The sequence below is a fragment of the Hippoglossus hippoglossus genome, chromosome 15 (assembly GCF_009819705.1).
Source record: "Hippoglossus hippoglossus isolate fHipHip1 chromosome 15, fHipHip1.pri, whole genome shotgun sequence".
Classification (NCBI taxonomy): Eukaryota; Metazoa; Chordata; class Actinopteri; order Pleuronectiformes; family Pleuronectidae; genus Hippoglossus; species Hippoglossus hippoglossus.
The window spans coordinates 15,355,349-15,380,925 of record NC_047165.1 but is presented as its reverse complement, the minus strand read 5'-3'; the positions used below and the strand labels follow the sequence as shown (position 1 = coordinate 15,380,925).

Below are 25,577 nucleotides of genomic sequence, written 5' to 3'. Positions count from 1 at the left end.
TTTTTATATTACCTGTTGTAGCTGTGATTAAAGACCTAACAGATTACATGTTGGTGTGACTGGAATCATTACATTTCTCCTTTGAACATATATTCACTTAGAACAGACAGAAAATAACCTTGAATACCTCACCACTAGGTGGCAATGCAGCACGTGAAGTTTCACTGCCTTGGTGTTGTGGGGCAGTTTAGAAGTAAACACCTGAAGGTACCTGCAAAGATATTTGATCGCTTTTTTTCAATATGAAATATGTATATCTTTAGGTTTTAAAATTGTTGGCTAAACAAAACATGAAAATGTAGCATTGTTCAAAAAACGTCTGCTCCTTGAGATATAAAGCAATAGAAATCTTACAAACTTATAGTTAAAGCATTCTTAGTACTGTAAATGTACTTAATTACCCCCCATAACTTTGTGTTGAGATATACATACTAGGTTTGTCTGCTGTCAAACAGCCGACTAAAACTATTTTCTGCCATTTCAATGCGACTAAAGTCGTTTTTCTTCTGCAGTGTCACCTTTCTCTTCTTAAACCAGCTGTGGTTTGTGGCAGGTAGTGAAGAGTTGGAAGTCGGTGGAGAGGTGTCTCATCAAAGTGGGGTGTCTGTATGAAATGGTTTCTTTAGGGAGTGAAGTGGTATTTGATACATCAAACAAAATGTAACAAATCCAAATGTTGAACTTGAACATCAGAGTTCTGTGTTCACTTCAATCACTTGATTGACACACACATACGTTTGTACTTCTATCTTAGTGAGGACACTCATTGGCATAATGCAGATATCTGTACAAGAGCGCGCGCACACACACAAACACCCTTCCATTCCAGTTTATTCAGAATGAATGAATCGATATATATATCTATAAGTGGGAGAATTGTTTGTTAGCGGGACCAATGAAGGACCAAGTAACCAGGTTTGCTTTAGAGACACTGAATCGTATGTCTTCTGAAACAACACAGACGTGGTGGATTGAAATGACTTGAACAAAATAAAGGTGTTTTTTCAAAGTGACAGTAAAGCCAAACTTAATTGTCCCCTGAAACTCCCTTTAAAACAGGCCCGGGCGAACACCCATTTACCATCAATGTCGTTACATAAGTTAATTATTCTAGTACAAGGCTCATTCATACCATGACATGGTTTCAATGAAGCATACACTCTGCATTCAGTGTTGAGGTGGACTCTTTAATACCTATGCACACCTTACTAAAACAGCATGTGCACTGTTGCCAAAACAGTTACACACTGAGGATATGTTGTTGTTATGTTTCTGCGCTTACACATAAGATGTGTGACTTTGTGGGGGGGGGGTCTGCAGTCACGCTAAATATAGTTCCCTCCCAAGTCTGACTACAGTTAACCATGGAGTGTTGCTGCAGAGGAATCTGACAGAGCGTGCAGCTCGGGGTGTAGAGCTGCTGAGGGGGGGGGGGGGGGGGGGGGGGACTCTAGAGCTGTTACTGGGCAATTTTACACTGCACACATTTGGAGACTGTGCTGCTTGGTGTCATCTCTTCAAAGATGCTCTGGGCCACATGAGCCTTCATTGAGCTGTTGAATGCATAGTTACCAAGCAACTATGTGGTGTTTTCATTGCTGCTTTTCTGACTGAATTCTCAAACTGATAATTAAAAATCCAAGGAAGCAATTCTTTGAAAGTTGGTGGAACGGTGGGACGTGGGCCCAGAAAGAAACCATTACACGTTGCTATGGATATCGACAAAGGGGGGGGGGGGGGGGGGGGGGGGATACAGGAATTCTATTTCACTGATTTCCCAGGAAATAATTACTGGATCTTGACAACTAAAATTCAGTCACATTTAGTGGACCGATTTCTATAAGCAATTTGGTGGAAGTACAATCTCAAAGTGTTATCCTAGTTCATAAAAGTTTCTTGGATAGCTCAATCACTGATGCAGTAAATTACTATTTATTCTAGGTTATCATTTCTTTTATAAATCACCGTTAGAATAATTACAAAAATTCAATACTGGTTCTGTCTGCACGCCGGCTGCTTTTCTGTTTCACAGCCTTATTAAATATGAAACGGAATTATTTGGTTGTTGGACTGACACCAACTCCGGCTGACGGCATCCCTCACCATGTTCTGTCACAGTATTGATCAGTTAATTAACAATTAAACAGATCAATGGTCCATGAGAGGACCTTGCAGCTCTAGTTAGTATTACGCACCTGTGAATGGGTAAAGCTGTACAGCTGATAAAGCAAGTTTGTGTAATGGAATTAACTTGTTGCAAACAACCATATCCAAACACAACTCTACATCTCCATGAATCTGAATCTGCATGAATGATATTAGGTTTAGACAATGTTCCAACTTGTTTTGCTCTTCAGCTAATGAATCGTTTAAAACCAGTTGGATTAGTTAAAAAGTGCATTTTCACAAAACTGAAGATGAGTTGTTTTCCTTGCTCAGGAAAAGTACTCATGCAACTGTTGCAGCTGTTACGACAGTGAGGATAAAGGATGTTTTTATGTTCAGTGTGACCGTGGAGCCAGATTTACATTGAGATCTAGAAAGAACATGGGTGAAGAACAGCGATGAAGCTGAGCAGTTAGTCCTGAGTACCACTTCCTGTCTGTCAGTTGCAATGTGAGCAAGCAAGAGAGGGAGCAGCTTGTTTCATGCCACTGCAGCACAGTGTGAGTGTGTGTGTGTGTGTGTGTGTGTGTGCGTGTGTGTGAAGGGGCTGCAGGACAATCTTTTAATGGGTAGCAGAGGCTGAGGCCTGCCCATTCTGTCCATTTCAATTAAACAAAACTGCTGACTACTCTTGCACACTAACACACATTCCTCCTTTACTGGTACCCACTCAAAACCCATTGTACACAATCAGCAGTGCATTTTTGCCTTAAAAATGTCACAAGCCATCTCATTACATGACAAATGACTTCATGGTGCCCCATAGTTTCGCTAATCCTCCACTCTCCTCTTCACACAGTCAGAGGGAGAAAATGAGAACGTGGCAGAACAATCCAACTTTGAAGTGGAGCCGAGCAGTCGTTAAGAAAAAAAGCTTAATCCGCTTTACTTTATTAAAACATCTTTAATAGAGCATTTCTTTAACCATCCATCTTATAAAGTGTTTAATTGAGAAACCAATAATTTGAAGAATACCCACTTTGAACAGGACATTGTAAAACAGAGACAAGCATCTTTGATCATTCATGGAAAAAAAGTAAAGCTGCAGTTGGAGCCATCAGGCTAAATGAAGAGGTGCTAACAAGATTACAGACGTCTGCTCTGCGTCCCACCAAAGAAATAATTAAGGGTCTGTTGTCAGAGTAGAACAGACATACTGCAGCGTTTATACAGCTGAAGGTCAAATAGGTTGATTCAACTTCTTCTCTTCCCTTTTGCAGTAACACGTGTTTAATACGGATATCAAAGTGCTGTTATTAGCGTCACACAGAAAAATTGTGAATATAACTTCTAGAATATGGCAAAAATACACATACAAAGTTTTGTGTGTATATTTTAAAATATACAAATACCCATGATGCCTTGGACAGGCACACCAGAGACACATCAGGACACACAGCGCTGTGTCAGCATGCTTCAGTCACTGTATTGATAGCTTGAACTACATCGGCATGCGCTAATGATTAATGATGCCCCTCAGAGCTGCCGTCCTATGAGTTCATTGCACTAATTGTTTTTGTTGTTATTCTCAAGACCTGTGGAAGGAGAATGCGTTTGATGCTTTATGTGTTGTTGCTTTATTCACACAGTGTCCTTCTCTTTTCGCCCAGACTTTGCTTCCTATGTCTTGGGCATGGCGAAGTCCCAGGCAGTGTCCTGGCACACTTGCACATGGCCCGCACCAGCCGAGTGAAGCCCATGTCCTTGGGTTTCTCCAGCCCACGCATCAGCCGCTGCTTCATAATGGCTATGAACTCCTTATTACTGAGCTCTCCGTTCCCTGAGGAGGACAGATGGGTCGGGGAGCAGCAGGAGAAAAGGAAAGTGATGGACACACGGGGTGAGATGAGGAAATTATAGAGGAAGAGCAGGTTCCAAGGGGAGATGACTTCTATTTATTGACGATTTCCATCTGTCAGTGGGGAGGTTATTTTCTTTCCATAAATATTTGCAGTGAGAGCGATATGATGAACCTGTCAGCTACTTACCATCACAGTCGAACAGAGCGAACACCACGTCGCACACATGGTCTGACAGCTCCACCTTGGCCACGGTGCGGGCCACCTGCTTCATGGTAACTAGGAGACACAGTAAGACAAACTTGAATCTTTTGTACTAATAAAATTCAGATTGTGCAATGTCATCTGAAAAAAAATAAATCACCATACATGTCACTCAAAGACAAAGTATGTGCTTTTACTGGAGCTATATCTACATGTAGACAAAGTTAGAAGCTCATTCATGCTTTCGTCAGCTGGCATGTGGCCACTTGCGTGAGACATGGGCTGTGTCCGAAATCACTCACTAAAACCATGTTCACATACTACATGGTGAGTTCACCATTTTGTAATGGTGCCCTAATATTTAGTAACGTTTTTTTATACCCTTTATTGTGCACTCATTGTTTCCCACAATGCATCGGGAAAAGTAGTGTACAACCGATGGTCACTAACCGAGTAATATATACCAATACTGTGGGAAACAAGTTTATTTCTATATTTTAAGATTGTCATTCAACATGTTTTAACCCAAAAGTAATACTAAGTGTAAACGAACAGTTAAATTGAATGTGAGAATTTTCACTGGCCAACGTTGTCGTATGTCATAATCCTACAACAATAAATTCATTGCTGGTGCAGAGAAAATGCGCCGAAGTAGTGTCAGAAAGCGTTTTCTTTTTCTTTTCCCGATGAGCTCAACATATAGTCCTCTATGTAGTAGTCACTATATAGTGAAGTAGGGCATAGTGAGCGAGTGAGTGATTTGAGACACAGCCATGGAGAGGTGATCCTGCAGAGGGAAAGCCTGACTTCGTGCTAACAGACAGTACTGGTAACTCTCTTCTACGCTATAAAAGGTATCCGAAAAGTTGCTAAATCTAGCCACGCAATAATTGCAACAGTGCCTCCAACTTAATCACTCAGTCAGTCAGTTAGCGACAGTCATCAGCATTTATAGAACTGGGCCGGATTGGGATTAGGACAAAGATTTGGAAATTATATTCGCTTTTGGATAATGTTGGCTGGGCTGTTTTTTTACACAGCACATTTCTGTAATAGGGAAAAACAATCAATAACCATCTGTAACCCAAAGTCAGTGCAGCTTATATTAACTGCATCAGCCTCAGGTCATATTCAAACACAAAAAAAGAATGTCTGTCGGGTTCGGTAACTCAGGCAGCTTTGAACAGAAGATCCCTGCTGGACTCTATTGCCATCCAGCCAAAAATGATGGAGGGTGTGAGGATGAGTACAGTGTAAGAAAGTGTGAAGGAAGAGAAGGACTGAGCAGAAACAACACCATTAGACCACAAACAGATGATTTAAAAAATGAAAAAACTACTTAATCTCAACCAGAATTATTGATCATCAGACAAACAAATCTGAGATTAAATATTTGGAGAAGAGCCAAATCAGTCCAGCAAGAATCTCATTAGTGGGCTTCTTTGCTACATTTAAGAAAGACTATGCGCAGTTCCAGATAACACACACACACACACACACACACACACACACACACACACACACACACACACACACACACACACACACACACACACACACACACACACACACACACACACACACACACACACACACACAATGAGGCACTGTGCTCAATTAGTGGGAAATCATTGGATTTGGGCAAAAAATTACGGAAAGAACAGAAAACGATATACAAGAGAAGAGAGAAATACAAAACCTCCTTAAGTCTTTCAGCGAAGAAAGAGGGTTTCAGTGCATGGACAAGGGGGAGGATGGAGATAAATTACAGACGCATGCCTGGCAGCTCTCCACGAACCCACAGCAGCATAATGTTGTCTGTATCTCTCCACAACACACTCATGCACAGCTTGTTAGTGTGTAGACATGCAGCCTAAACAGCATCCTAGAAACAAGCACCTCAGGGTTGACCTGTACTAGCTGCTTCATCTGTGAATCAGAACTAATGGACATACTGACATGAAACATATGGAGACATATCGAAGGACTGAATCACTACAGTAAATGAAGGAAACACAGACTCATCAAACGATTGACATATATTAAAGGCTACAGGTCCTCACTGCTTGCACTGCCTTCGCTTTTAATTGGCTTCATTGTTAGGATCTGAAAGACTAATTAGTTCAGTTAAAATGAATGTGCTGAGGAAGATAAAGGAAATATGACTAATTTAAAGAGTGGTCTGACACTTAAATATTCAGTTTTCTCTTTCATAATCATCACCCATCCATTTTCTGCCACTTATCTGGGGTTGGGTTGGGGTGACAAAGGTCAAACAGTGTATAACAAGTATTCCAAACGTCGCTCTCTCCAGTGATGTTTTCAACCTCTTCCTGGGGGATCACAGGGCGTTCACAGGCCAGACGAGATATGTAATCGCTACAGTGTGTTCTGGGTCTACCCTCAATGGGCTCCTTGTGATGCAAGGTGCAGCGGCTCTACTCCAAATGTTGGAGCTCCCATATCTCTAAGGCTTTGCCCCAACTACTTTGAACATTCAGCCGCCCGTATCCACAATCTCATTATGGCACTCTATCCTGACCCAAAAGGAAGCAATCCACCATGGTGATCCACGGTCTAAGACTTGAAACTGCCAACGCTCATCCTATCCAACCAAATGTGGACACAACTCTCACCTTCGTTATACAAGCACTGCATTGCTCTTAGCAACAGCCCCAGGTCCACATATAACCATAGTCCCCCCAAGGAGATCCCATTAAGATCTCAGTCCATCCTCATGAAAGAGAATACAGACTGACACAGTCAACTCTCTGTACCTGAGATTTTTATGACGTCAAACTACTTTGATGCTGTTATTTATGGTCAGTATTTTTTCTACATATCAATACAATTGATTTATAATCAGTAATTACCTCTTTATAGAGGAGTTTACATTTTTAGAGGCTAAAATTGCAAATAGAATACCCAACTGCTGCTGCTTCACATAAAAAGTGTTTGACTGGCAAAACAAGGATGTTTTTTATTGTAAGGAATCCATGGTACAAAAGCTGCATCTACAACACAAGATGAATAACTTTCTGTATTTTTATATATATATATACACAATATCAGTTTTGTGTTTGTAAAGGAGTAATGCAACGAGAGGTTGGGAAAATAAAACAGCAAGTATCGATTCCGATACAGAGGGCTGTGATTCGATTATAAAACGATTATTATACCTCGATGCATCAAACAATTTAATTTCTAAACCGTATGAATTTTGTATCCCTGTGTGACTACTAGAGGTTTGCATCTTCACTAGCCTCATGACTTGTGCTTTAAAAAGTTGCTTCTTCTGCCTGTCTCTGTTGCTCACAGAAAATTGAAAACCAAATGTATTTAGTTATTAATTGATTGTGTTGGATCATGAATCCGGTCACTTCAACCCTGATGTCCTGGCTGTGATCGACTCGTGTTGTGTGTAGCAGATAGCCTCATAATTTTTAGTAGCTATGATGGGTCAAACTTGGTCTCAACCCTCCTCTCTCTCCCTCAGTCATGATGTTGGAATGTGTCAGTGAGCATCAGTAGCCTGCAGTCATGTGAGAGGTGATCTGTCATGTTTGCATGTTTGTGATGCGTCATTTTTTTCCCACCTGAGGCACTGAGATCCCATCTCACCCTGCCTCTGATAGGCTGACCCTGATTCTTACTGCAACCCTAACCAATCATCACACTCCGTGCCTATACTTAAGCAACCCAACCGACACAAGCAATGAGTACTACCCAATCCGAAACAGGCAAACTGTTTGTGACAAAAATATGGTGTTTGTGGTCCTTAAGCATACAAACGGATGGATAGATAGATGGAGAAACAGATGACGAATGGCTGAGCTATAACTGGGAGCCTAGCCAGGGCAAAGGGAGATGTGGGAGGCGGATATGGCCGGATGGAGTGTTAACTGCTCTGAGAGACAGAGTCTGAAAGTGACAACAGTTAAGTCTGTTAAGGGGAGTAATTAGGAGAAAAAGAAGCATGTCAGCACAAAAGGGCAAATGCAGTGTACCTTTATCTATGGAGGCTCCGGCCATGTGGTAGAAACTCAGAGCTGTGTCCACGTCATTCACGTTCTTTAAGAAGGTAAAGAAATTCTCCACCTCCTCAAATGTGATGCCCTGAAAAAGTGGGGAAAATATGAAAACAAATAGGGTCAGGACCAAATCATTGATGCACTTTTACCTGAGCCGTGACATTCCTGTGATAAATGGGCCTACTTTTGCCATGACAAGAGCTGCGACTGCACAATGCCATTTTTTGGAGCAGCTCAGCAGTGTAATACAAATGACAAGAGGAAGTGGGCAGAGGAAATCGTCACACATGAATGAACAGTGAGCCGCCGACAAACAGGGGAACAGACGGTCTTAGACACATATGCACATATACACATAGACACATAGACACACAGTCACACAGCTGCCACGCTGCTGATGAGCTCATTTGGAAAGTAAAGTAAGCAGCTGGTCTTAGGCAATAAATAACATTTTTCTCATTTACGTTGCAGGTTATGCCAAGGCTGAGAGACAGATAGTGGGACGGAAAAAAAGAGGTTAAACAGAGAAAGAGGGGAAAAGGGAGAGTGAGAGTGAGAGTGAGAGAGAGAGAGAGAGAGAGAGAGAGAGAGAGAGAGAGAGAGAGAGAGAGAGATTTGCAGCAGTCTAATTCCTTGGAGAGGGAAAACTCCAGCCTCATCTTTTTCTCATGCCTGGGAGGAACGGCAGTGTCGCGGCTCTCTGTTTCCTTTTCTCTGCTAATCACTGCATTTAACCATCACACTTGCTTTATCATTTCTCAGTCTGACAGGTGCTTTGTAGTATACCAACAAGCTACTGCGTGATTCTTGTTAACTTAAAAAAAAAACAACAGGTAAATGTTTTTTGCTACAGCACCTCTGAGGTTACAATATGCATGGGTGTAAGTGCAGTCAATTGACTGATGGGGCTCATTACAGTGTAGCAGAACCAGCATGAACCCAAAGTTCATGCTCAGCAATGGAGAAAGGTATAGGCATATATTTAAGTTGGCTTCAAGCCCTCTACATTTTTCTCCGGTTTGGTCCCAGTGCAACCATTGTTCTGCTTTATGTGACTGTGTTCGGTGAAGAGTGGCAGGGTTAAGAAAAGATTAAACTATTTTTGTGACACACAACTAAGCTGAGTAAGGAGAACTTGACTAACTGAAGAGCAAATGAGAAAGAGCCAGAAGCTAGAGCCATACCACTTAGTTTTTGTTTGAAAAAGCATCAACTCTGCTACAGATACGCCTTGTGTCCACACTACGGAGTTTTAGAGCCGAGAAGTTAGAATATATATAGAAGTTTGGAAAGGCTGCTGGAAAACTCCAGAGCAGCGTTTTAGTCTGGACAGGCAGAAACCAAAATGTTTTATCAAATGACAAAACAACAGACATTAGCCTCAGCTACAATTGTAGAATATAACCTGGATAATTACAAGCATTGCTGAGTCGTTGGTTGTCTGTACTAACAGCTGTTGTGCAGTTAAATACCTGCTATTAATTTTTGCAATTGTTGCTTCTATTTGTAGCCTAGCTCTTTCTGCAACTAACAACCAAATACTTCCTACGTGCACTGGCACGTCATGTGGTCATGTGTTATGCGTTTTCAGGTGTGTTAATATGGTCAGGGATTAAAACTGACAGTTGTGTGGACAGAGATCATTTTACTTTGAAAACGCCATTTTCAAATGAAAATGTAATGGTGTGCATGTAGCCTGAGGCAAAATGTGAGGCAGGGGAGACAGTGACTGAAACAAAGTTTAAGGAGAAGCTCAGAGAGAGATGGACTAACTTATGTACCACTGTCAAGCACTGACTGCTCTATGTTTGGTCAACACAGAAACAATGGAAGGTGGTGGAGTGTGACTGAATGTGTTGTCCTCTCCCAGTAATGTATTACCTCTCATCTGTCTCTTTCACACACTCACCATCCACAATCTCCTTTTCTCTCAGGCACACTTTGTCTGTCACACATCCTTGCATGTAGGCCAACACACCACCACATCAAGCACCATATATGACCACAGAGTACCAATCACTTTGAGTTCCGTGCGAGCATGAGATTTATTACCTGTGCATCCTTAAACATCTTCTTCAATCCCTTCTGCATCAGCTTGAGTTTACGAGATTGGACGCCACTGTAGGCCAGCAACATACCTCCGAACTGTCTCTCTGAGATTTTGCCATCCATCGGATCGTTCCTCTCAAACTAGAGGAGGGAGAGAGACAAAGATGAAGATTGAGTGCTATGCAGAAGGACAAACACATGAATAGGAGGAGTAGGGCACATTGAGATGGAAACAGTAAATACTGGTGTCAGGCTTCAGGTTGAAGCACGCGTGGAGCTAGCATTGGTGACATAAATTCTACATGTGCTTTTTCTTTTTTCTTTTACAATGTTCCAACAGTGAGCCTCGGCTGTGTCAGGTCAATCCATTCGATTAATATCTGAGGGTGTTTGACAGCCACAAGGCTTCCTCTCTCCCTCGTCTTCTCTGAATGTGCCGACCTCTCAAAATGTTAATTTGTCCCTCTTGCAAGAGGCAGCTCATGACTAAGCCTGAATAAACCTGATGTTTTAAGTGGTGACCTGTGTATTCATGCAGCTCTGGAGGATCCAACGATTGTGAGGTGAAGTTTCTGGTTATTATGACCTTTATGTTTTTACGGGTGATATATTTGGTAAAGATAACCTCTGCGTTTAGAATATATATCATTTTCCAAATTCAGATTGCGATTCCAGCTTCACTAGGGAATTCACCAACTGTTAACTGAAAACATAAAAACGGGTCAGAGAAGAAGAGAAAATACGGAAGAGATTGAGTTTGACACATGCAGAAAAATTTCATACAGCTGGTAAAATATGGCATGGGGTGAAGTGCAGCCTCAGCAATCAAAGAAAAAAGTGCACACGCATAAGCTGACCCACATTAAAACAGGGTCACCCATATTTGTGGCATTATGGTCGCACCCTTGGAACATTGTGGTACCATCAACACTTGATAGATTGTGCTTTCTTTCTGGCAGATGCTTCAGCTCGTGTCCTATTCTTAGAGCTTCAGATGATGCTGCCCATTATGGTTTCCGTGTATCGTTTAGTCACTACCCACGCTAATTAAAAAGAAGAACCATATGCTCAACAACACTGATGAGTAGCTGTTACTGCAGAGACTGAGGAGAGGGTCACTGAGGAGGGAGATGACGGCTTTTATACTTAGAGTGACACTGACCAGTGCCGACAGTCAATGCACATTGTATGTCTGTCATCCGCAGCCCTTGTTTTCCCGTGACTCCCTCCTTTTAAATATTTTTGGTTTCCTTTTTTGTTTCTTTACTCTAGACATAAGGCAGTAAAATGTAAACCATTGGGTTAGAGAGCTGCTAATGTTAATGTGTAGTTTTTGAACAGGTAATGAGAGGAGACCTGGATCAGAGCATTAAATAACATTCAAATCAACTCATTACAACTGTACCCAACAGAGCAGTGAACCAGTGCATGAAAATTATCAGTACAATACTCTTTCTCTGCTCATTCAAATTCCTCTTTCATTACCTCTAGTTTGAGCACATCGTGCTGCAGTTTCCTCTGAAACTCCAGGAAGCTGCCGATGGTGAGTTTTCCCTTCAGGTCTGCTCCAAAGAAGTACGTGGTGAGAGCAGAGCTGCAGCCTGCTGTCTTCAGGGTATTTCCTGTGGTGGAGCGGTCACGATGTCGCATGCCCATGCTGGTCTGAGAACGAATGATGCTCTGGACCTGAGGATGAAGAAAGGATGACAACCAGGATGAGGGTGGACAATGTTTTAGAAGTATTGTGACTCTTCACTTTCTGGAGTATATGGCAAATGAATTGTATTTTTATACATATATACATTTACATACATTTTATGTCCTGCAGTTTTTTAATGCTTTTTACCAGATGTTTTGATCACTCAAAGCATTTTACACTGCAAGTCACATTCACCCATTCACACATACAATTGTACAGCGTTTATTTAACACATCATTTAAACACGGCAATTTAGGGCTCAATATCTTGGCCAAGGACACTTCAGCATGCCACCTGGAGGAAATGGGGATTGAACCACTGACCCTCTAGTTAGTGGATGTCCCTCTCTACCTTCTGAGCCACAGCTTCCATAAATAAATAAGTCTCACAGTCATTGTTTTAAAAATTATTTCATCAGACAATGACCCATAACAAAACACAGCTTTGTGTAGATGAGCTTGTTTTAAATACATTTATTTGGTTACTTCATATTTCAAATGAGTTAAATTCAAATTTAAGGATTTACATTTATTCTCTTAGATACTGAGGTTTAACTGAAACATATCCATCACAATAATACAGTAAATGTGCTAGTGTATATGAAAAACCCTATCATATCCAGTGGTACAGTTAGTAATATATTATAATATATCGTAGACTGCAGTGCAAGCATTTATCTGCTCCCTCTGAGAAAATGTCACAGTGGGCACAACAATGCAGGGACCCTGCCTATATTGGCTGTCAGTTTGCATTACTGGTTACTGTAATGCATTTAGGAGCTACAGTAGATTAAAGCACAGACGTGTGCACTTACTGTTTAACCTTGCGTCACTTCTAATATGCTGAATTTGTGGCATTTTGTGTGTGACAGCTGTTTGCAAGATGCTGCTCACCTGTTCAAACTCCTCCAGGTCCACCTCTCCGTCACCGTTGAGATCAAACATCTTGAAAGCAATTTCAAAGTTTCCTCTGGGGAGCTGGACACACAGGATACAAACACAAACACAAACAAAGAGAGACATTCTCACATCAGCACAGACCATATGAAAACCCCATGCTGCACTGGATCGACCCAGAAAACAGCCAAAGAGTTCTATACTGACTCAGTCATTACACATCAACTATGCAGCATCTTCTGCTTAATCTCACCCCCAGTGGTGCAACATGAGGCAATTAAGTAGTTTTTTTTTTGTCGTCATACTGACAATGGATTCTTCACAATCAGCTGCAACCTTTTAATCCACGGAACATGTTCTTCTGCATATTTTCAGTAGATAATTGAGCCCTCTTCAGTGTTGCAGTCTAAAAATAATGCACTTGTTACATACATGTCAGATATACAGACTATAAAGTCACATATCAAATAAAACACTTCTTACGTTTCATTGAGCTACACATTTGCTCATTCTACACTGTTTTAAATTTGATTTGAATGTGGAAATACTCCATATTCTATCTGTGTAATTCAATACCCTATGTGCAATCCTGTTACACTTTGTTTACATTGTATATATAATTTCCATTTTCTGTTTCTATATTTTTCCTTGTGTTTAATATTTAATATTTACATTTCTGGGTGTCTATTTTTACTATCCCCTTTGCCTCTTTAACACTGTCAATTTCCTCTTAGTGGAACTGATAAAGGATTATTTCATGTTATCTTATCATATCTTATCTAACATATTTCCATCTCAAATAAAAATTCCCTCAGTCACTTATAAATTCAAACACGCAATACCATTATATGTAGGATTCTTCGTACAGTTGTTTAATTCTTATCAATATTTCATATTTCCGAGTACTGCACAACTACTTTAACTATGAATTGCTTCAACAACCCAACTACTTAAAAAAAAAATGTGACGAGTTACTCTTTTCTTATGTAAGAAATAATTTGGACTACAGGAAAGCAGTAAATATGGGCAGTAACACTATGAGGCTTAAAGCTATGTGTGGGTCCGTTAGGCAAAATATGTCCCCATTTGTACTATTTTTGTGGCCGTGTTAAATGGATTGAAACCAAACATAAGGCACCCTGCCCTGCCTGCTTAAAATGACTTGTCCTTGAAAACTTCCCCAGAGACTTTCTCCATATGAACGGATTACAATAAATGGCCGAGCTAAGCTAGAAGAGAGACACTTGCTTGCCGTCAGTCAGAGCTTCATTTCACATTCGGAGATGAAGTATTCGTGTGAATCGACTCCATGCATCTACCACCAGTGGCAGATCCAGCTAAAATTACCTGAGTGTGTGATATACAGCATCTCAAAGGCAGCTAGCCTGGCAGACTCAAAGTAATTAACTTTGGCAGAATTGGAGATCACTCTGAATAGGTAGCCAGCTTTGTATCCTGAGTAATGAGATCATATTGGAAATTTTGTTTGACCTGATGCAGGAAGAAAGCAGACAGAGGAGAGCGTCTTGGCACTGATTGGGACTGATTTGTGATACGTATGGTGGATTTTAAAGATGAGGGATAGAATGAATTGGGTCACAAGAACCATTAGATCTCTGGGAACACTGTGTAGTTGAACAATGTACTTACTGGACAGCACAGTGGTGAGAAAGATATAGTCTGAGAAGGAGATAAGGCCACATTCTCCCAGAGAGTAAAATATGCTGTCCTCATCTGCAAACTTCTCCCTCTCCTGGGCTATTTTCTGCTCATCCAGGTCAGGAAAATGGGGAAAAAGGAAAAGGTGACATTAAAAACATTTCACATGATTCAGCAAAAGCCTTATTACGTCTTTACAGCTCCAGGTGTGCCTTTTTGTGTGTGTGCAATCAAGTGTGTGTGTGTCTTAGAGCAAAGCTCAATAAGAGACACGCAAACACAGAAAAACACACATGCCCGCACAATAAGTTGTTGAACCAGTATGAGTATGTATACACAGTCACAAAAACATTCATGCAAGTGCTGCATACACATGAAGCCACACAGGCAGGTGAGAGTGGTAGTAACATGTTTATGGTCAGTTCAGATACAAAACACATTAGTCACCAGAGGTTGTACTCACAGTGTGAAACTGACATAAAGAGAGGGAAAACATCACAAGAGCACAGACGCACACAATCGATTAACCATGTCTTTAACATAACCCAAAAGTATTAATCGTTAAAAAACACAAAGTGACTTTATCTCTTTCACACGCACACAAACGCACAGATATCTATCTGTCAGCATGTGTATACTCACAGCATTGCATGAAAAAGTGACCTAATCACATGCACACTACACAACTCAGTGATAAGACACTTGAAAGACAGTTTCCCGACTAGTACGACGCTCCAATTAAGAGAGTGGACAAGACGGACCGAGCATGCCTGAAGAGGGGTGGGGGGGGCGGGGGGCTGCGGGAGGTTGGGCCTCGCCGAGCCCGCGTGGAGTTACCTCCATCTGCAAGGGTCCCATTTCAGAGGAGGAGGAAGGAGGAGGAGAAAAAAAACTGTTAGAGAGCAGCACGGCCTCTGCTGTCTTTAGCAGGGCCTTGAACGACAAAATCACATTCACATTGTTGCACGCAGTACATCAACACACACAGCAAAACATCTTGTTCACAACAAGATAATTGGGGGATACCATTCAAATTAAGAATGCAATTATGTTTTGCCATCTCTGCAGTCTATAATTACAATTTTCACGCATGAACAACAGTAGTGCCGGCCAAAACTGGAGAGAATAAAGCAAAGACTGTTATTTGCCCAAAGTACGAAATGATACTGCTCCACTAACAAGGCTCTTATCTGAACCTACTGTGTCTCCTTTTTCCATCTTTCCAAATATTGTCCCATATTATCTTAAAAAGGAAATAAATAAACTGGGAAAACATATGTGAATTCTACAATTTGGTGGTCTCCCCTTTATAGCATAACATGAGCAAATTCTTATAAATCCTTTCCTCATGAACCCACTCCCTCCTCATAAGACACAGACCGCATCATGTCCGCTGAAGACAAATAGTGTAAGCTTATAAAATGTAACATCAATTTGTGTCTTTCTTCACTTTTACATACTGAAAATACAGTAAATTGTTATTTTTACAGTCACAAATTGTTTTTTACAGCATAAACAGAGAAGGGAGTGGGAGTGAGAGGGGTAGGTGAGAGAAAAGTTATTTTGGAGCAAGGATACTGGAGATGTAACAAAAAACACAATTAAAACTCTTGGTGTCATAAGAGTTGAGGCTTTTAGGTGTTACTAAGTGATAGTCTAAGTGGAAGAGAGGACTAGAAAGACAGATACAGTATGTACATAGAGGAAGGAAGAGCAGATTGATAAAGTGAGAATAGAAGAGGTTGGCATTTGCCTTAGTTTGGAATGACGACCCATAGACAACGCCTTCTGGGCCCGAGGTGAACCGGAGTCCTAATGTTATAATAACATTAGACATAATAACTCACTATTTTTTTTTTATCTTATCTTCCCCTTTTCTGTCATTGGTGCAAGCTATAGCTTCCAACTATATTGGATGCTCCAGCAATAAAACAGTACTGAGTAGTTAGACTGATCTCACCCATGTTGTTTTGTTATTAGAGTAGAAAAAATTTCCGAAACAGATATATCATCCAATATATATATTTAAGAAAAATTGGCAATGATTCCTATAATGTCATTGTCAAGCCTTTCTGACAAGAAAATTTAATTCAGGCTTGATATTTTACACTTAAACCATAACTGTTATATAAAAAAAGCTACAAATAAAACACCAATACAACCGAATATATAAACTTAAATTAAGAAAATGATTGTTTAAATGTAAAAGATAAACATAAATGCACATCTTTTCTGCATTTTCTATTCTGCTCGATACAAAAAAATGTGTATCAGCAAATGCCGATTCTGATATATCTGTGAAAAGCTCATATAAACCAATACATCGGTCAGGCTCTAGTACAAAGGTGCATATATAAGATAAATGCTTAAAATCTCATCCATTTCATCCATAAGAGTTATTAGGTTACTTGATTCCCCAGACATACTTAGACTCTGTCTTATTAGTTTAGTGTTTCATCAGTTTCAATTCATCATTAAGTTAATTAAGATTCATTCTCCTGTCAGTGTGTATCACTTGGTAGATGCCCATGTGTATGAGAGCATGACTTCTTTTTTAACTTCTGCCTTGAGCCCACTCATGTGATCATATATGTCTTCATGTGTCGACAACGTTATGGCCGAGTCCACGGGCTGTGTCCAGATGACAGCCTAAACCATCCAACTAGCCTGTGAGCTGAGGCAGAAACGCAGTGCTGACAGGGCTGCCGGCTGCACGGTGCTGGCGGCAGGGCAGTCAAATGTGCTGCAGTCATATTACACACAGAGATGGGGTTAAGGGTTCGGTCAGGGGTAATCTCTCCACTCCATCAGGCTATAGCCCAATGGCTGCCTGGGCCAAATTTAAACTCACCCACGCTTTAACAGCCCAACAAATGAGACTCATACAAGTTAAAGCACAGCCAGGAGCTTGCATGCAAACGGGATAAATCTCCGTCTGCTCATTTCACATGAGAGGCTAAGAGACACTTTCTAAGCACAATACTGGAAAATGAGTTAAAAACTTGGACAACATAGAAGTTCTTTAGGAATCTCACATTTCACTGTTAAATCATCTGCTTTTATCAAATATCTCTGATGGCATGAAACTCAGCAAATTAAAAATGATTTTATTAATGATTTCAATTTGTTGGCTTTCTTTTACTACCAAACAAGCATATAGCCTTACATTATCAAATCAATTATATGGCACTGTTCTTCTGGCAGGTTAAATTACACTACAGCATTTCTGAAACCCTGCGTCATAATAAGCAGTAAATTGTTGAAGTGAATATGAGATGAGACATAATTCAACACAGTATCCTACAGTCTTCTAACATTAAGATATTAAAAATCTGTCATGTACCACCCATGCATTTCTGCTAGCTTTACTCTCATAATTTACAGTGAGCACTCCTGTGCGGCCTGGCATTCAGCTAAGGAGCTGATGACAGTTCAGTCTTGGCCCTCTCTAATACCACTGTCCCGGCTGCAGTGCTCTGTTATTGATTAGACTCTGTCCAACACTGCGGCTGCAGACAACCCGATAACAGGACAGAGAGAGAAGTGGATGATGAAAGAACGAGATATAAGCCATGTAGTTTGTCAGCTTTCGCACTACAGAGACAATGACTTTTCTAGGATATTGTCATGAGTCTGTTGTCGGCACAGTCTCCTCTGAGTGCCACAACAAAGAGATGCCACCAAGGCTCAGGAAGCAAAGGGATGAAATCTGCTCCCATTCTCTCTGTCTATGCATGTGTGTGTGTGTGTGTGTGTGTGTGTGTGTTTAAATGATGCCTGTTCCCACTCGACCACTCATCTCTTGTACAGGTGAGTCTCAGTAGAAGTCAGTGTACTGGAGCATCACGCCAGTGGGGATATACAGATTTAAAAAAGCAAGAGACGAGTGAGTGTGTGAAAAGAGAGGGGGACAGGGGGTGTGAGACACATGCATTAAAAATGGATCAGTAGCTTTATGTCCTTTGTGCTGCTTTGTGTGCTGTGATAGCTGTGGGGTTACAGTCACTTTGACAGGTACAATAAAAAAAAGAAAAGGGAATTCAGTGTCTGACATTTATGAATGATGGCTGAAAGTCGTCAGTGCACTTGTCCTATACTGCAACACGGCCTCCATCCAAGCCTAAAAAAAAAAAATCACCCACTTCATATAATTCTATACTAGATACTCAGCCTTGAACACCACAGTTAACTTAAACAAAACCCATCCTTGACCATCCGAATGGTTCTGAGTGAGTAATTTCTCCTGCATGACGACACCTTGGGACAAAAACATCACAGTGTGTAGGTGCGTGGGCAGGTGTGTGGGTGAAGAGAACATTATTGTATTAGCTTTCCACCTGTAGTCCCAGGGGTAGCTGCAGAGCAGGTGTACTGTTAATAACTCATAATTATTCTGGGAGCACGTTGAGAATAATGGGCCATGATGTGGAACGCTCAATGAACACATTTTTGTCACTGAGGACTGGCAGCTGTCTCATAAGGGGAGAGGGGGGAACCAAATTCGCTGACCGGGTGTACAGACAAGCCAACCTCTTCTTGATGAAGAAAGGGAAGAGAGAAAGAAATGGAGAGAAGAATTTGGTGTGTAAGTGTGTTTATGTGCAAGTTTTCTTAGTAACACCAAAACAGACAGAGAGGGAAAATAAATCGTGTGACAGTTGAAGACAAGACAGAGTAAAAAGAAAGAGAAATAGCGCAGTGACGGTCCAAGCAGCCGCCTCTGGGAGCTTCCTGCGAAATCAGAAAGAGTGAATATGACAACACTTGGTGTAACAAGAGGCTTGTTTCCATTCAAGTAGCCCCCACCACGCTCCATCTGAGTGACAGGTGTCTGCTCTCAGTCGTAACAAGTCATGTGGCAGATGCTGTGACCTTACAGAGAGAAAGGGCCACAGCATGTAGGAACAGTTTCGACACATATTAGATCAAGTACTGCCTAAACCATGCTCTACAGAAATCATGCAGCATTGACATCCGAACAATCCAGAGGATGGATTTGTGAAGGCTACCAAGCACATCAATACAGCCTCAATGTTAGCTAGAAGAGCCATCTCCTGGGTCCAAAACCACCCTATGATGCCACCATGCGCAGAGAGGGGGCGCCACCACCAACTACTTGCTCTGTGAGACACAGACAATAGAGCAGTGCATGCTGGGGAAAACGCTTGAGTGCCAAAGCAAGTGGGAAGCTAGAGGTGATATTTCTCAGAAGATATGAACGGATGAGGAAGAAAGGTGTGTTTAAAAAGCAAGACAAAGGGAATGAAGGGGAACAGCGCTGCTGATTTAGTATTGACCAATAAAGTTCCTGACAAGTGACTCATTCTAGCAGTTCTCTGCATCTCAGCTTTGCAAGACTTTACATTCTTCTTGTAATTCCACTATTAATGTAAGCCAGTGCAATTTGGGGCACTGACTAGTTTGTCCATTATGTAGCATTGCTGCAGTGTTTAATTATCCCTGGGCAGGTAAAGTATAAAGTATTCACTGTTAATAATTCAACAGAGAAGGCATGGCATACAGCTGCCTCAAACAAGCTATGCAAAGAGCACCAGCTCCAGCACACTGTCCAATAACAATGCAGAGGTTGTGTTTGCATATCTGTGCGCTCACAATGGAGTGCATGTCAACTTCAGTTTCTGACGCTCCCCGTCATTATACAGTGAATATGTTACTACTTGCCCTTTGCTGTGTTAGGCTTATCTTTGCATCATCTTGACTGAAAGAAGCATTCAGATGCACTTAAAGATCAAATCCTTTGGTAGATAAAGATTACAGGTCAATGCTACTTTATCTTCACTCATCAAAACAAATGTAAATATCATAACTATTGAATCACAAAAGGTTTCTCCAGTGCACTGGAGAAACCTTTCTCCAGTGCACTGGAGAAACCTTTTGGGGCACGGCTGGAAACTAGGAGCAAGCAAATCTAAAATAATCAAGCTCAAACACATTCAGAGAAGTCTAGGTGGTATTAGACTTTTGTATGTGAGTGATACAAGGGATTTAAAAGCTCTGGTATATGCAATTAACAGATAAGGTAGTGCTGGAGAACACCACAACAACAATTACACTAACGTTTCATCAAGTACATTTTTTAATTATGACATCTGGCAGTGTATTACTGTGCTTATCAGTGCGCACCTACTAAGCCCTAAACCGTTGATCAGCCAATCAGAAACATGTACATCCACTGGCGATGATGTAATCTGGTTTTAAGACAATACGTTACCATAACTGAGGCCATGTCTCTGGTTTCAACTTTGCTAAATTTGAGATGTGGTCAACACAGAGAAACTACTTACTTAGCTGTTCCCCTGGACTAACAACAGTGAATAGCTAGGTCACCCATACTTCAAGAGAAGAGTGACAGAGTGAATAATAGTAAGAAAGTAAAAAAATAAATACAAATAAAAATAAAAAAGAAGATAGAGACGGAAGAGGAAGCAATATAAAGGAGAGGGAGTAGGTTGTGACTACGAAGTGCAGTTTGTCATTCAAGTGCACACATGCTGCTTAGAACACACCCCATACCTGCCAGAAGTCCTGCAGAGAGGGAGGGGCAGAACCAGGGAGGAGATGGGGATTGGGGAGAGGGAGGGAGACAGCAGGGGAGGAGAGGAGGAAGAGAGGAGGAGGATTCGGGAGTTTGTGGGAAGAATGGGGGTTCAGTAGATGGAGGAGAAAAAGTGGGAATTTCAGAGGCGGGGAGTTGGCGATGATGGTTATAACCGAGGAAGAGAAGAGAGAGAAAATGGAGGGATTACTTGTTATGTGAATGAGAGAGAATGGCTGATACAAATTAATCAACAGTTAACAATGGCAAGGTCAGGTCACATCAACATAAGATTACGGCAGCTAAAAGCAGGCCCACATCATGATCAGGGTGGGGAGGAGAACTCACATGGAGTGAATTAACAACAGAGAAAGATGCAGTCAAACAACTGGTTGAGCAAACAGAGAAATCCCATTTAAAGGCTCCTTAAATAACTGTGTTCCCATGGACAGGAGAGTAAAAATAAAACAAACAGTTTGAGTCAATATGGACAGTTGTTAAACAACCAAACAGGGCATGTAAAGTTTGCCTACATACAAACTGAACCTGGAACAATTGTGTGAGCAGGAGAGGGTGAGGAGGGGGATGTAGCCAGAGGTTTATAAAACGTACAGTTTTATCTTCCCCTCAACTATGGACAAACATTATGCATGTGACAAATCTCTCAGTGGGCTCTGCTATTTTTAAATTAAACCACAGGAAGTGAGACATAGAGGTCTTGTAAGAGAGCTCTCGTGTTACTCTCACATAAATACTCTTCTCCTTTCAGCAGACAACCTTAGCCTCAATCATAGTTTACTCCAAGCTGAAACACTCCCCTAGCACTTCACCACACCCTCCATCAAATTCAGGATTTACACACTACGGAGATTGCGCCACTATACTCGCCGCAGCCATTTCATTTAGGTCTGATTCATGGCAGTTTTAAGTTTCATGTGAACTCGATTTCATGGCTTCTTGGCAGGAAACTGTAATGGTTCGTTCCTCCGCCAACTAGCTAGGGGTGCCCATCAAGCCAATGAGGAGGAGGCATGTGTCTCTGGGCAAAAAGAGTTGGATGGAGCCTGTGCGGGAGGGGAGCTCTCGGGCCGCTCTGACCATGGCAGGGAAATCTCAGGGGACATCCAAAGCTAAACTCAGTATCAGAGAAAACCATGTGTCCAGGGATTTGCCTGGCAAATAAAAGAAACACGAGGCCTGAAGATAGGAACAACATTTACATAAGCAGACAAGGGCCATAAATACACCCTGCTTCATTTCCATTTGAGGCCGCCACAGATCGTAATGTTTACATTAGATAAATATATTAGTATAGCACAAGATCTCCCTCTTTGTGACTCTCTAAGCCTTTTTCTGAGCATAAGAATATTTACAAATATTCAAGATATTCTGATTACTGACTTTAGTCTTATTTCATTATTTTTCATTCATAGTAACTAATAGTTGAGAAACAGGAGCTAACGCAAAAAAAAATACTAAAATGTATGTTCTGTTAAAGACTACATCATTCCACTTCAATTTTGACTGTTGATATAATATATAATTTACATTTTTTCTATCAAAGTTGTACCTGTAGTGGAAGTATCACAGTGTGACATCAGGTTATTCACTTTCCAGATAGAAAGACAGTAAAATAAACAGACCGTAAAATACACCACTTGGCAGCTACACTTTTTATACTTGTGTTTCTAAGAGTATGATTTGAATTTCTTTTCATTTTTTATGTTGCTGTAACCCCTCTGTCCATGATTAGTATTTATTTATTTCTATGACAGTGAGTTATTGCTTCAATTCATAAATTGTTTCTGTTTTATTTATCCATATATTTACATGTCATTTTAGCCAGAAAGATGAATGAATTTCACAGTTTGATTTATATTGTACTTCATAGAAGAAGTTAATTATGCTATTATAGATCACTTATGAGAATTGAGATTCAGAAAAAGAAACATTTAAAATAAACTTAAACATATGCTACTTACTTATTACTAAACAATCTCAGGGAATTACATTTTAGTTTTGTGTTGAAAAGCAAGGCCCACTTAGAAGTTAGTAAACTGTGAGTTTACTGATGTTTTTCTTAAGAGATCATATCTGACTTCAAAACCTCACTTTCTAATCCCCAATTCTTTCCTGGGTTTGCATATTTCAAATCCACGGCCGGAACTGATACAACTCTGGTGTATTCTGGTATTATAAAGTCTAATTATCAAGTGCAAATGTAATTTGCTTAATCGTATGAAAGAAAGATCAATATTTCAGAGATAAATGACAAATTTCTGATAAGATTCTTAAATGATAACTTAACAGCCAAAAAAGAATATTCCAAGTTTAAATGATCAGTTTTCTAATTATCTGCATAAGAAAAATGCTGAAAAGTGAGAGCATTGTTTCTGGGACGACATTGGTACAGTTGAGTTGTATTGTAATATTGTGGTGACGGAAGCTTCAGACATCATCAACTAAACAAACATCAACAAAAAAATGTATTATCTGCATACCCACACACCATAAAAGATAATAGGTAAGTGGTAAATTTTATTTACTTTGGGATTAAAACATCTCTAAATCATAAAACTCCCTACAGCTGAACTCCAATTGACCTTGTGTCATTTTACCACCACAACGCCCACTTCTTACCTTCCCATCATAGCGCTTCACAATGAACTGATCAAGGCCTAGACCTGAAAAAGAGGGAGACAAACAGATTAGGGGTTTAATATAAAAACTTAAATGAGAGACAGACTAGTTACACAGACAAAGGCACAGATGAATGACATCATGAGCGCGACCAGATGGCTGTGTTTGTCAGACGTTTTATTGGCTATAATTTCCGATTCTGATAAATAAATAATAATATTAAATTTCCATTATATATATCATGCATCCCTACTTCTAATCATCAGTTATTAGTTTATTATAAATTTTCAATCAGGATTTATTTTATAGATTCAGATCAGCAGCACAAAGATTGACTGTATATAGTTGTAAAATGTACATTATTATGGTTGCTTTAAACGGACATTTGGAGGTTATTCAAAAGTCAATGTCATTATATGATGCAAAGATAATCAATAATCACTTTAACAGAGCACATATGGATAAGAAAATTAGAGGTTTTCGCTGTGGCCCAGTTTCTGTTACTGCAGGTCTATTTCTGTGTCGTGTCTTTCTATGCAAATGTCATGGATTTATTTGCTAGCTAAATAAATTATGCTCCCTGCAAGGAAAACATAGAAATGTGATTACTCACACTTTTCACTAAACTTAATCAAATATACTTTCAAAGATAGGTTGTGAATTTTGCCTCAAAAAGACAACCATACCCTCAAACTAAAGTAATACGAACTAATAAACCTTGTTGAGGTGATCATTTTCTAAACTACTGTGAGACGCAGCAGTTGTCATCTATTAAATGGATACGTAAAATAAATCCACATGTATTTCTTCAGAGAAAAAAATCTTACAGGCTCTTGATCACACAGAAGCAGTAGCAGCACCACCAACTGACTGTCTTAATATTTAGTGACAGTTGGAGTATAATCTCATTAAACTGAACGGTAATTAGTGAGTATCATAATTCTGTTTGAAATTGGCTTCATCAACATTACAGAAAACCTAATCACACAAAAGACCTTCACAAACAGCCGACCACGTTCCTCTGCAGAAAAAATAATTCTTTAATGTTAGTTACTACAATAAACAGCGATTCATGGCCTGGAACTTTGAGCATAAACCCACATTCCTGAAACAAATATCATGCAAATAAGGTCTGTACCAATTCAAAGGCTGTTTCATATGAAAAGGGCATTCAACTTTTGCACAGATATGAAAGGAAACAGCTGGTCAATCCCCAGCAGCCCTCACTATTTTGCAATGTGTTATGAGAAGGGCAACATCCCAGTCATAAAATTCAAATTTAGCTTAACAAGTTCATAACAACCACTTGAAAGCAGCAATAATATCAGTCCCTGTGAGGCTGGACTTTTGGATTTGGGGAATGCTTTGTGTGATTGATATCTGTATCTCCCAATCCATTCCAGACAGACAATTCAAAATAAAACTCGAGTTATTTATCAGGTCTGGAGGTCGTTCATCATTTATCAGACAGAGTATTTAAGCAACAAAAGCAACTGAGACAATCACTTTTTAAAATTGAACAGGGAGTCTGTGGGTTAAGTCCACCTGGAGAAAGAAATGGCTGCCTGTAAAATAAACTGCAGTTTCTCCTCGCTTTTTCATCTGCTTTACTGTGCTTCTCTTATCCAATAGAGCTCAGCTCATCTTTACTTTAATTCCAGTTTAGAAAGTCAAAGACAGGACAATGAAATGAAGAGCTGGGGACTCATGAAGTGGGTCTTAGAATGGAAGGCCAATGGGGGCCAGGTCTTGAGCGTGGTTAACAGATGGAAGTGCTGAGGTGAGCAGGAATGGCAGGCCTGTATGTGACAGGCCCTGCTAAGTCCTTATTAAGTGCTAACTACGTTTCCATGACTGCGAATCCTCAGGATGAAACCG

General features: G+C 40.5%; 1 protein-coding gene across 1 annotated transcript in view; it reads right to left on the bottom strand.

Annotated features, from left to right (window-relative positions):
• Nucleotides 1-3,054: 3,054 nt before the first annotated feature.
• The window catches only part of micu1 (mitochondrial calcium uptake 1), a 34,395-nt gene continuing 11,872 nt past the window's right edge, over nucleotides 3,055-25,577 (bottom strand). The window contains 10 exon segments of the mRNA XM_034609526.1: nucleotides 3,055-3,827; nucleotides 3,830-3,946; nucleotides 4,155-4,244; nucleotides 8,177-8,285; nucleotides 10,253-10,390; nucleotides 11,735-11,935; nucleotides 12,842-12,925; nucleotides 14,484-14,609; nucleotides 21,038-21,049; nucleotides 23,700-23,743. Coding sequence (XP_034465417.1) covers nucleotides 3,787-3,827; nucleotides 3,830-3,946; nucleotides 4,155-4,244; nucleotides 8,177-8,285; nucleotides 10,253-10,390; nucleotides 11,735-11,935; nucleotides 12,842-12,925; nucleotides 14,484-14,609; nucleotides 21,038-21,049; nucleotides 23,700-23,743 — 962 coding nt within the window. The 3' untranslated portion in view covers nucleotides 3,055-3,786.